Raw genomic sequence first — 13,635 nt, forward strand, 5'->3', positions numbered from 1 at the left:
CAGTATTTCTCAACCTTGACAACTTTAAGGTGTGTAGACTTCAACTCATTGGCGTTCACACATCTTAAAATTACTAAAGTTGAGAAACACTGCCCTAGAGGATTATATCACAGTTCTGTGAGTATAATCTTGAGATTTGTATCCTGATGACTTTTTGATAAATACACTTAAAATAACTGAAGTTGCTTTATCTGATACCATAAGTGTCTTAACAACCATAGAACAAACAAACTACAAAATTAAAACAACTGAGGAAATGAATAGATTTGAAACTACAAGGTAAAATAAAACAGAAAAAAGCATTGACTCCAACCCCGTATGGCAAATAGAAAAGGCTCTTGACCAGAGTTTTTGCTCATACAAGTACAGTGACGTGCAGTCAGGGGAGGCAGGGGAGGCAGAGCCTCACCGCTCTCATCATGAAAATAAAAAAAAAATGACTCCAGGAAGCCACAAAAGTGGCTGGGAGAGGCGTGCGGCTTGGTTTAGCCTCCCTGGACATCTCAGCAGCAGCCTCAAGTGCGCCGATCTCGCCATTTTTTGCATCGGGCGAGCCCGGGATCCTTGCAATGGGAATGGGACCATGTGTGCAGGAAGCTCCTCAGCTCCAGCCTCATATCAGCGCAGCCGTGGTCCTCTTCATGTTGGCTCAGGAAGGAGGGGAATGGGGCCACGTGTGCAGGGGAAGGGGACCGTGGCTCCCGCTGATCTAAGGCTGGCGCTGAGGAACCTCCTGCACATGTGATCCCATTCCCCTTGCAAGGATCCAGGCTCGCCCGATGCAAAAAATGCCTAGGTAACATCATCAGTGCTAGAAGGGAGGGGGGGGGAGGAGGAGAAAGGAGACGTTTCTCTTCTCAGAAATGTCTTCTCAGTGGAGTTGTGGTAGCCTGCCTGTCCCTTTCTGACATTTCTGAGAAGAGAAACTTCTCTGGTCGGGCTGCGCCTGTGCGATTGGAGGAACCACACAGTTTGATGACGTCACCAGCCTCACCAGCCATAAACCTCACCGCACGTCACTGTACAAGTATATGGTTCAATCTGGACCCTGACCAAAGAAAAGGCATAAGCAAAATCCACCTTGCCTGTCTGTAATCCCAAGCAACTGAGAGGTAGTAAATACTTTATGGATTTTTTAAAAATAAAAAGTAAGTTACGCAAAGGTTCATAGACTATGTCGTGTTTTAATTTACCCTGATCAATTTGAGGAAATGCTCTTTAGAAGCAGAATCTTCCTGACAGAGCAAATGGCAAGAGAGCAAAGTATGAAAAAGAACTAAAATAAAACCCTTCCAATGACCAGAATCTATTAAATCAGAGAAGTAATTTTGCAGGCACATTACTTTTTTTTCCAGATTAATCAAATGATCACTATACTGTTAATGAAATGATAACCCTAATCCAAACTCTTTGATAATTAGTATTCATTATATTTTTTCTCATTATTATTTTCACCTTGCAGTACAGCATGACGATCACAAATTCAGGAGCGAGCCCATATTCACAGTTTTCCTTTTTTTTTTTTTTTGGGTCAAACGGATCAATAATTATTTTGAAGAACCAAGGGAGTTAAAAGCTTACAGAAAATTAATTTTAACCATAATTGAAAGTAAGGATCTGCTCCTGAGCTTCCATCAATCTCAGTCCCAACTCAGTGCATAGAAAGACATTCAAAACACCGTAAAGTATTCGAAGAACTCCTCCATAAAAATTCATTTGCACTCATTCTAGAGTCTTGAAGGACATGCAACTATGCAGTACGTAGAAGCTGTGTCACAGCTGTCATACATTACACCTTGGTGCCCATTACAATAAATTCAGAGGTGTTATTCAGTCAATTCTGACAGGTTCTAGAGAACCAGTAGCGGAAATTTTGAGTAGTTGGGAGAACCTGCGAATAGGATGGCCCCGCCCCCACCCCCGCCCCCACCCAGTCTCCCAGCTGATCTTCTTTTGTTGCCCTGAACAGGATAACGGAGCTGGAAAGCAGGTTAATGGGGTGGGGAGGGAATGGGGATATTGCAGTAACCTTCTGCTGCCACACCCACAAAGCCACGCCCACAAAACCGGTAGTAAAAAAATTTGAATCCCACCACTGAATAAAATGTCTTTCTTGTGAATGGAAAAATATCAAAATAATATTAGAGGTCTCCTTTGCACCCCTCACTATATGTTGGTGAATGGGAAGCTGGGTCATAATATCAGGGATACTAGATTAAAGGGTACTAAATAAAAAAAAACACCTATAAATAAAATCTGGTAATTTCGAATTCATATACTTTTACCAGTTATTTTTTTCTTTGATTCCATCAATTCTACTAATTCATTTTTTAAGGTGCTGGAATAGAAATCAGGAGACTGTGAGTTCTAGTCCCATCTTTGGCACAGAAGCTGGCTGGGCGACTTTAGACTAGGGTTGTTGTGGAGAAAATAAGAGGAAAAAGGAGTATTATATATGTTTGCGGCCTTGAGTTACTTATAAAGTAATAAAGCCAGCATATTTAATAAAATAAATAAATAAATAACCTGCCTTGATTTTTTTGAAAAAAAAATGTTATGATCAAAAGTGGTTGCACAAATAAAAAACTTATTCAAGTATTTTTATTGGCTGAAGCCAATGCTACATTATCACCACTTCTGAACTCTTGCCCTGATGGACATCTAGCCTGCACGTTAAGGTGGTTATACTTTGCCCCTGGAAGCAGCTCCAAGGAGTATCAATAGAGTATTATCACAAATCATCAGACCGAGACTCTAATCTAGTCTAGTACATTACCTGTTGTGGCTGCTGTTGGCATGGAAACAAATTGGTTACAGGCTACAACAAGGATGTAAAGAAGGTTCCATCCGAGAGAAGTTTCAAACAATGGTTAAAATGGTGCATTTTAGGCACAACTGACAGCTAGAATACTACCAATTAAGTAATGTGACACTGGAAAGTATTCTGGTGAAAGTCACTACAGTTTCTCTTTTGGCTTTCCCTATTAAGCTAAACAGATGGTAAATGATCCTACAATTTTCAGTTAGATAAACTCTGGTTCACTACACCCCCAGAATTTTGCGAATTTTCCCCAATGGAGTCCTATAATTAACATTTCTTATAATTAATGGTTTTTAGAATACCTCATCTTTGCGTGGTGTTTTTGTGAGCCTGTGTGTGTGTGTGTGTGGATAAACAGATAGATGCTTCAATTCCCCTCAAGCATTTGTCTTTTCTGAATGATGGAATGTACCCGGTATTTAAATAGGTTTTACTTTATGCTTTATGCTCTACTAGCCAACTGTAAAATATTGCCTGATTGACCATGTTTGAACTGGAGTCATGAATCCTTACTGTTCCTTGTCGGCAAACTTTCAGGGGGAACGGACAGCAAGATGTTACTGTTCTTATGCTTCCTGGTGTGTAACAAGGCAGTATTCTGCAAATTGGAATTTACAAGCAAGCTGGCCAATCTGTTGCCTACCCCCCTTTGATTCTCATATGTCTCTAATCTCCCATGACTAAGCATACCATTACACACAATCTGACGATCCCTAACACAGCAGATGCAGTTTGGCAGGGGCATCTAACTGTGTGCTAATTAAAGGGCTGATGAAGAACAATGCAAGCCTGCCGGTTCTTCATGAGAAGTGCTGATCCAAGCCAATTAAGGCTATATACCATACTACATATGGCACATGCCCCCCCTCCCCTTTCCCTCAGTGATTGCACTAGAAGAGGGACAGACCATAACACTAATTTAGCTTTTGCCCTTTACATCAAACTATCCCAGTCCCTGCTATTAGCAAAGGGGGAAAAAAGATTGGATGAATCAGCAAAATCATTGGGGAAAGTCCCTTCATTTGGAGAGCAGGGAGGGGAGATTTTGAAGAGTTGAGTTTCACTGCTAGTTGCACGAGGTGTAAAGGAGTGAGTGTAGAAATTGTCCTACTTAAAACCAAAATCTGCTCTAGCATTTGGAGATTTTTCCAGACCATACAGAAGGTGCCATGGCGATGCAAAGGGAAAGGTAAACTGATACGCAGGTAGTCCTCGACTTACAGCAGTTCATTTAGTGACCGTTTGAAATTACAATGGCACTTACGACCATTGCAGGATCCCCGTGGTCATGTGATTTACATTCAGATGCTTGACAACTGATTCGCATTTATGACGGTTGTAGCGTCCCGGGGTCATGAGATCATCTTTTACAACCTTTTGACAAGCAAAGTCAATGGGGAAATCAGATTCACTTGACGTTACTAATTTAAGAACAGCAGTGATTCACTTAACAAATGAAGCAAGCAAAGTCGTAAAGCAGGACAAAGCTCACTTAGTAAGTGTCTCACTCAGCAACATAAATTTTGGGCTCAGTTGTGGCCGTTGTATTGCCGTTTAGCTCACTTTTTGCCTCTTGGAACGTTAACCTTCAGTCTCCACTAGGGGATGCTCTTGTATTCTGCATTCAATCCAACTCACTTACTGAACTGGGCAATGTTTGGATGTTGAGGGGCATATTTAACATTTTTCTGGGATGAAGATGCAGGTTAAAGGTCACAATGGGTGTCATATAACACCGCAAACCCCTTGCAATGCTATACTGTATCAGACCTATTGGTAGTTTGGTATTTCTTACTGTTTTGGAAAGTCTTCTTTTTTTTAAATCACATCATGCCTGTGTTAGGACACCCATTCTTTTATGTTCCAGATTTTGAAAAGCTGCGTCAGTATACACCAGGCACAGTCAGACAGGACACCAAAGCTGTAATCATGACAAGAAGGCCATGTACACGATTTAGGGCAAAATGCTTCAATTTTGAGTGTGAACGCAACCCCCCTTTTTGGATCTATTTCAGTATCATTTTTCACATGGTTCAGGAATGGCAGATAAAGGGCCAAACAAAGGCTGGGAGATGTATGCAATATGGCAGGGGTGTCCAAACTTGGGAACTTTAAGACTTGTGGACGTCAACTCCCAGAATTCCCCAGCCAGCATATATATAGCTGGCTGGGGAATTCTGGGAGTTGAAGTCCACAAGTCTTAGAGTTCCCAAGTTTGGACACCCCTGCAATATGGGTTGTAAGGGAGACCCTTCCTAGATGGTGGCTAGATATTACCTGCTTTTCATAACCAAGTGACAAACTAGTTTTTCACACTCACATTCAGGATTTAGTTACACACAGATGGAGCATGCCTCTTGTTTGCCTATTAGAGATATCTTATGACTGTGTTTATCATCCTATCTTTTTAATTAACTTGTTTTAGAGATTCATCTTGTTTTCGTGAATTCTGATTTGCTACAAAGTTCTACAAAGTGAGCAGAAGATAAATATTTCAAATAAACTGAACAATAACAAAAACACACATTCAGAACTCAACTTTTACATTCAATATAATCTCGTTCCTGGTTTTCTATGGGTTAGGGTTACAGCTTGGCATACTGTATATTCACTGGTGAGCAAGGTTTTTGGTTGTATTTTGCTGGTGGCTTCTAGAGCAAACTCCATGATAACTAAGTTAAGGTGCTTTGGCTCTAGGATCAACTACAGAAAATCCCTTCTTTTTGTCTAAGAATTACAATGTGTATGTGTGTTGCTGCACTTCATAATTGTTAGAGCTGAACAGCTCAAGGCCCACTTGAGTCTATTTTTTACTTAAAGCGTAAGCCAGACTAAGGCTTCCAAGGAGCTGAATCAAGAGTATAAATACCGTACGTTCATAACATTGAGTAACTCTGAATGATCCAGTGCTGTCTGGGAATTCTGAAATCCAATCTACTGTCTATTGATAAAAATTGATTAAGCAGAGCCACACTCACACAGTGGCAATGAATGAAGATGTTATTGGTACATAGCTCAGTCCATTACTTGTCAACTTCATCTACAGTTCTAACTTTCAGAAATAACAATTTCTATTTGCTCTATGTATTTCCCAGATTTAACTAAACTTTTGAGAAAGACTGGTTGAGTCATTTGTGTAGGGAACAGTTCGATCTTTGTATGTCTCATCAATCACAATAGAATATACACTATATTGCCAAAAGTATTCACTCACCCATCCACGTAATCAGAAGCAGTTGTGAGCAAATATTTTTGGCAATATAGTGTATATTTATACAGAATTGAACAACCGCTGTCTAAGGTTGCTAAGTTTGCTCTACACATTTAGAGCATCACCATTTAATAAACCATAGATTTATTAAACCCATGGTTTATTTATCTAGACCCATTCAAATATGCCAAAAGAAATTCATTTTTTTTCTACACGGGAAAATCAGCCTGATTCCCAGTGAACTGATTCCTCAGAACTGCCTACCCAATAACAGGGGATATCTACTGTGATACTAAGTGTCCCAATGCTGAAGCAGAAAATCTATGACTCACATTGTATCTGCTATGATCTCGCCAGCTTGCAAGCCCTCTCTTAATCTACTTGTAGGAAATGTGAGGGTCTTTGGAGATGAAATTTGGAGCTACACAAGGAATGCCCAGGTTGCCCATAATATTCACTGAAACAATGAGCATGAAGTGCCATAAAGACTAAAGTGATATAAATGCTAAGCATTAATATTATAACAGGTGCCAGATGGAGCAATTTCAGATATTTTCCATGTGGCCACTGGAATGCATAGGTGGGCCGAAGGCTTTGATGACGTGTGGAAAAATAAAATAAATGCACCACATATTTCACAACCTTAACAGGGGAGGTTAGGCTGGAAGCCAATTTATCATCCCCATTTACCCAAGGCTATTAGAATTCCATGCAGATTTGGTGGAGAAAATAAATTGAGAATATCAAGCTTTGTGTGGCTTCTGAATTTTCCCACAATGTCTTTCTTTTTCTCATGATTGCACATAATGGAATGTGAATTTCACCCAAGGTCTACATAAGGGGAAAGTTTGCATAGGCAGAAATGCTGTGTCTTGCAGGGCGTCCCTCCCTCTGTCTCTAGGCATATTTTCTTATCCATGGCTCTCTAATGTTCACACAGCCAAAATTATACTTGATTATAACCTGGATCCAGAACAAAGAAAACGCATTGCAAAATATTTGAAGATATCTTGGTTAGATGGGTTGCCTCCATCTGGATCCATTTGCCATCAAAATGGCCATTAGTTAACACAATGGTTCCCCCCCACCTCTCTCTCCAGTTAGAGATCAGGGGGCTATGAAAGGGTGGGGAGAGAGAAAGCTATGTAGGAACAATTTCAAAAATACTTTTTAACCAAACAGGAATCTGCCCTATCTGAAGCAGCACATTCATCCAACAGTGCAGAAATGCAATTGTCTTTTATAGTTTGTGGGGAGGGAGGAAGCCTGTGGAAATTCTTCTTTGATCAGATGAGTAAAACAAAAGGGACAAAGCCCCAAATTTAAGATTTTGCAAGTTTTCTTGGTAGCTGTCTTTGTCTACTTCCGAAATAACACAGCATCCACTACCATATAAAAGGGACCCTTAACCGGACTGTCACAGGTGTGTCAGTCGTTGCTGCCTACTTCTTCCCATGCCTGCAGAACTCAAAACAGACCTACAATCATATTCGGGAGCTCTTCCGCACAGCTGTTTTGATGGAGACAAGGACATCTCGTCTTCAAGAGGGAGGCGTGTTTTTTTAAAAAAAAATGTTTTAAATCCCCAATGCCACTGAAGCGATGCTGCAAATCAATTCTCTCTCTAGGTCAAGCAACAGTAGCAAAGCCGCCTGCAGTTACGCGCCGGCCCCGCTTGCCTTAGCCTTCAAAGCGAGCCGTTGAAGGCATTGCTTTGCAGCTCCTACACGGCTCCAGGCGTGCTGCGTAGCTTAGCCAGTGCTTTCCCTTTTCTTTTACAAAAACTGTCAGGCAAAAAACGGGCAGAAAGATATTGGCTGCAAGGAACTCGGGAGGCTCCTCCCAGAGTCTGGATCCCGAGATTTTTTTTTTTTTTTTTTGGACGATTTCTTCTAACTCCCTTGCAAAGGCTTGGGAAAGGAAACAAGTTGCCGCACTGCAAAATCGCGGAGCAGTCTCCGCTTGGAGGAACACCCAGCTCTCTTGCTCCTCTCGCCTTTCCGAAAACCTACCTTGGATGGCAACGGTTATAGGGGGCCCAACTGGCGTTGGCGATCGGGAAGGGAAAATGCTGACCCTTTGGATTTCTGAGCAGAGAAAGCTAAATCAGATGGAAGACAATGAAGTCACAAAAAGGATCTGAAGCGAAGACATTCCCGCGGACCCTCGTTCTGGTGGTCTGAGGTTTGGTCCGGCTTTTGGGGGCTCAAGGATTTTGGAGGGAGGGGAGAGAGAGAAAGGGGAACAGGGAGAAGAAGAAAAAGAAAAAAAAAAGCACCACCGCACAATTGATTTCAGCCGGTGTGAACCTTTTATTGGATTTGGAGATTCCCCATTGGATATAAATTTTCAAGGCATTCTCCCGCGTGCACAAAGATCATCATGAATTCGGTGGCTGGGAATAAAGAGAGAATCGCAGTCACCACCCGAAACAGAAAATATGGGGTAAGTTAGTCCTCAGGTCAGGGCACACAAGGATGCTTGAGAGACCTCTGTATATGTGTGTGGTGGGTTTTTTTTTTTAACACAAAAGGGTAGCCTCTCGTAGCTTCGCACGCGGATCTAAGCCGCCTGTTAAGCGGAATGTTCCCAATCCAGGTGCAGTCGGTATGCATATATCTCAATCAGGCAAGGTCTGCTCGGACACCAGAAAATTGCGTGAAATAAATCGGGACAGGTTGCTTTCCCTAGAGCTGCAAGGCTCCCGGTTAGCCTGTAGCGAACTTTTGCAGCCACCTCCCACCCCCGGGTTCCATTTCATTGCCCGAGAGCCTCTTTGGGGAAGCTTCCCCCCTCCCCCCAGTACCTGGGATGCCTTTCCTCCAAAGGTAGCTACAGTCAGTCCTGACTCGGGCGAAGGAAGTACGGCGGAGGGGGGGGGGGGAAGAGAAGAGAGTTATTATCACTCATCTGAGCTCCTTGGGGACGTCCTTGAGGACACCTCCCTTCCTATTTTCTCGGGGAGAAAAAAAATCCCCCCCCCCCAAGTCTCCTTGAGTGAAAATCAGAGAAAGGTCTGAGAGGTGGGGCGTTTTCTCCTGTTCAATCCCGGGTTTGATCGATCGATAGATGTCCCTTGGCTGCCCGCTTTCCCCTCTGAATAATCTGCTCCCCTTTCCTTCTCCGCTCAGGTGAACGACTCCTGCTCCCCCACCAAACCCGCGGCGCCCTTCTCGCCGGAAAGCTGGTACAGGAAAGCTTACGAGGAGTCCCGGTCCAGCAGCCGCCCCGCCCCAGAAGGAGCCGGCTCTGTGGTGGGCTCCTCCGGTACCCCTTCGCCTGGATCGGGAACCTCCTCTCCCGGCTCCTTCACCGGCTCGCCGGGTCCCGCTTCCCCGGGGATCGGCACCAGCTCGCCGGGCTCTTTAGGTGGCTCGCCCGGCTTCGGCACCGGCTCTCCCGGTTCCGGCAGCGGAGGAGGCTCCTCCCCGGGCTCCGATCGCGGCGTGTGGTGTGAGAACTGCAACGCCCGCTTGGTGGAGCTGAAGAGACAGGCGCTCAAGCTGCTGATCCCGGGGCCCTACAGTCCCAAGGTGAGTGCCCCGGGGCCGCCGCCCTCCTCTCTCGGCTCGTCCCGTCTTGGGCTGCCTGAGCGGAGAGGGAAGGGCTACCCGGTCGCTCGTGAGCGCGGCAAGGCTTGAAACCAAGGCGTGGGGACGGAGGGGAAAGTGGGAGTGGAGTGGACCTCCTCGGTTTTGCGAGAGCAACCTTGGGCAAACGGATGCGCGTCCCAGCTGGACTGGAGTCCAAAGTCAGCGCAACCGCGGGATAGTGGACCCGCAGTCATTAAGAATGTAGTCCTTGGAGCTCAGGTGGCCCAAAATTTGAAATGTTGGGCGTAAGTTTGGTTTTTTTCTTTATAAATAGCCCTTTAGCTTTTAGGCACGTGTGAATTCACATTGCAATGTGGATTCCAAGGGTCAAGGGAGAAAGCTTGTGAAGTACAACTCCCAGGGGCTCCAACAAAGGGAGTTGTAATTATAGAGCAGAGGTCTTCAAACTTGGCAACTTTAAGATTTGTGGACTTCAACTCCCAGAATTCTGGGAGTTGAAGTCCACAAGTCTTAAAGTTGCCAAGTTTGAGGACCCCTGTTCTAGAGCGACCAGAAATCCATAGGTCTCCTAAGCCCTACCCAGAAATTTAGTAGCTTTGGCTGCTATGAATAACTCATATCTATTGCATATGTAAGTGATTATTGTATGGCCCAAGAGAGAAAGGATTTGCTGGAAATGTTGTCCATATGAAGTGGTTGTGGTTAATCTTGGAATAACCCTGGACAAGTTACCATTTCTCACAGTTTTCTCTTTGAATGGAAACCATACTTTACAAGTTGTGCTGATTTTTGGTCTCAGTACTTAACAATGGAACCCTCCATTGGCAAGTCTTGCAGCTCCTTATCTTCAAGAGCTGCAGGCTCAAACCTTCCTTTCTTGAATTTTGCCTCTTCCAACAGTTGTGTTTAGTTATTTCCATAATCCTGATGGTATGACTGCTAATGGTAGCAGCAACAGTTAGATTCCTTTAATCTACATCAGGGGTGCCAAACCTGTGGCCTGGTGGGCCGAATGCGTCACACACTGACAATGCACAAAGGGGAAAATGCGCGAAGGGGAAAAAAGTCACAATACCTCACGTGATGACAATGTGACACCGTGGGTTTGACACCCCTGAACTATATAAATCAAACGATAAAGGACTAAGTTTCACTGAGTCAGTGTGGTTTGGGTGGAAATTAGCTACTGAATGCATTTTACAATATATAAATCTAGATGTCAGGAAGAAAAATTCTAGACTGATCTTTTCCTCAACAAACTATCTTCATGTACAGCATTTTCTTGAATGAATATTAATAAGAGTTCATTCCTGCAGTCTGGACTGATGCAACTGAAACAGGTTTTGCAACTTAATGAAAAAGATCCATAGTTTACTGTCTACTGAATTCATAGATAGAGCATGTTACAGTAATCATGGCATAACAGCACTTGTGGAACAAAAACCATTTGAACATTTGTAAATTTTAACATACAAAATACATAGCTATTTATTTGGTGCAGCATTTGAGATTTTGAAATGTGTAAATCTGCATAAAAAGCATATAATTTGTTCAGTATACGGTTTAGTTCTATAGGTAGTTTTGTACTTACAAGCATTCATTTAGTGACTGTTCAAAGTTACGATGCCATTGAAAAAAGTGACATGACCAGTTTTCACACTTAGAACCATTGCAGTATCCTCATGGTCATGTGATCAAAATTTGGCACTTGGCAACTGGCATGTATTTATGACAGTTGCACTGTCCCGGGGTCACGTGATCACCATTTGTAACCTTTCCAACCAGCTTTTGACAAGCAAAATCAATGGAGAAAACCAGATTTGCTTAACAACCGTGAAAAAAAGGTTGTAAAATGGGGCAAAGCTCACTTAACTGCCTTGCTTAGCAATGGAAATTTTGGGCTCAATTGTGGTCATATGTCAAAGACTACTTGTCATGTCATAAATGCTTTGCAATGTGATCCTGTTCATGCACACTCAGAAGTGTGTTCATTTGAGTTGAGTGAAGGACATTGTTGTTCAGTTGCTTTTCTGAGTGGGAGGATATTTTTAAGGATTGTGCTTCAGTAACTGCTACATTCTATTCTTGCAAGGCCATGCTTGTTTTATCAGTGATAATACATACCCACTGTCTTCTGTTGACCTCTTTTCTATAGCCTTTAATTTTACCAGATATCGGGACCTTCTTTCTTGCTTCCCGTTAGAAGCCTTAGCTTTGTTTTTAAGGCATTCCATGAACAAACTGGTTTTATATCATCTGTGTTCCATGAAACTCATTCACAGTGCTTGATGTTCTCAGTAATTTTTTCCCATAAATCAAAGACATGCATTTTTCTTCTTTTAAAAATGTCCAGCTTTCTGAACAGTGTTTTGCAAATGGGCTTGACAATGTGTACTTTTCTTGATATTATGATTGTGCATTTTAATACTTTGTGTATGTCTTATCACAGTCTTGCTTACAAGTAGCAGACATCTCTTTATTTCATGGCTGCCACCACTATTCATATTCCTATTAATTTTTCAATCTAGAGAAATAATACGATTACAGACTTAAATTTTCTGTATGGAAATAGCTCTTACGCAGGCTTCCTTTTAATTCATTTCATAGTTAATAATGATTGTGATGGCCACTGAGAACATCACTTGCTCAGTTCAGCATTTTTCCAGTATAATAAAACAATCTTAGTTGTATTCTGTATTTTATTGCCCTATAATTTAGTTTAATAACATTTCTGCCACAATGTCTTTTCTATAGCTATTTCTCCGTTGACACTGACATCACATTTTATCGTAATTTCTAATGCAATTAGACAGCCTGACTTTGATAGCATTTTGGGATTTGTTTTTAATCATGAAATGTAGGTTAAGAAGTTTGAAATTAAAAAACAAAATTACCAGCGGTTAAGTTAAAGAGGATGGATTTTGGGATTAAAGTTAGAGTTGGAGTTAACCCAAGTTGCTCTCAATGCTGTGTTGATTGCATAAGATGGGGAATTTGTCAGACCTAGTTTTCCCAAGCTAGTTTTTCCAAATCTTTTGACACTGCAATTCTTGGATTTTTGAGCCAGCATTTGGAACATACTAAATTGGAGACTATTAAAGTACTAGCAGAAATGTCTGCAGTAAAGATGATCTCGTGGTTATGGGTAGTAAAAACAAACATTGTCAGAAAGTCATAGCTTGTGTATACCATATTGTAACTGAAATACCTAACACTAGTGGAAATGTAGAGCATTGCTGCATATGGCAAATATAATTTGCTTAGATAATAATATTATTATGAGGATTATAAATTGAGCATCACACAGCGAGGTAAACGCTCGTCCTCTTCTAGCTCCTGTCCACCTACCGATTCGAAAGCATGCTAATGCGAGTAGTTAAATAGGTATCACTTTGGTGGGAAGGAAACAACACTCCACAACATCATGCTGGCACCATGATTGCGGAAATGTCTTCCGCCAGCCTTGGATAGTCCTTAAAACAGAGATGAGCAACATCCCCTATAGTCAGCAACATCTAGCAGAGTAAAATTTGTAGGGACTCCTTTTTCTTATCTTTATTGTTAGATTCCGTAATGGATAGGCACACACAGGCTTAATGGTAACAACAGCTCTTTATTCAGTACAAGTGAGAACAATCCAGCGAAGGTTGAGTCTCACAGCAGCCCTTTAATAGGGAGCTGTCAGACCCTTCGACCAATAGGATTAAAACTCTGTTCCCGCCGGAACAGAGGATCTTGGTGGAAACCACTGTAGTTAGAATAAGTATCTAACATTTATAGTATACCATTACTATTTACTATGTATGATAATACATATTGCAGTTCTAATTTCGTCCCTCCAGTTTGATCATATTATAAGTGAGCAATTTCTTGCTTTTGAATGACTTTGCACAACCTTGATTTTTAGCAATTACAGTAGCGAAACTACACTGAATATAATAGAATACTATTTTGAAACTATTATTTCAGGCAAACAATTAATCATCAAATCCTCATTTAATGGCAAGTGCTACACAACACAAGAAAATGTTTAATATTATTTAGGTGAC

The 13,635-nt window shown here is 42.1% G+C and overlaps 1 protein-coding gene and 1 long non-coding RNA gene across 3 annotated transcripts in view; both read left to right on the forward strand.

The window, feature by feature from the left end:
* The window catches only part of LOC309388140, a 432,191-nt gene that overhangs the window by 114,966 nt on the left and 303,590 nt on the right, over positions 1-13,635 (forward strand). The window lies entirely within an intron of this gene.
* KIF26B (kinesin family member 26B) overlaps positions 8,355-13,635 on the forward strand; it is a 308,871-nt gene continuing 303,590 nt past the window's right edge. For both annotated transcript variants that reach the window (XM_081945182.1, XM_081945183.1), the window contains exons 1-2: positions 8,355-8,477; positions 9,164-9,565. In XM_081945182.1, the coding sequence (XP_081801308.1) occupies positions 8,415-8,477; positions 9,164-9,565 (465 nt within the window). In that variant the 5' untranslated portion in view covers positions 8,355-8,414. The remainder of the gene's footprint in view (positions 8,478-9,163; positions 9,566-13,635) is intronic.

The sequence above is a fragment of the Natrix helvetica genome, assembly GCF_964273705.1.
Source record: "Natrix helvetica genome assembly, chromosome: 2".
Lineage (NCBI taxonomy): Eukaryota > Metazoa > Chordata > Lepidosauria > Squamata > Natricidae > Natrix > Natrix helvetica.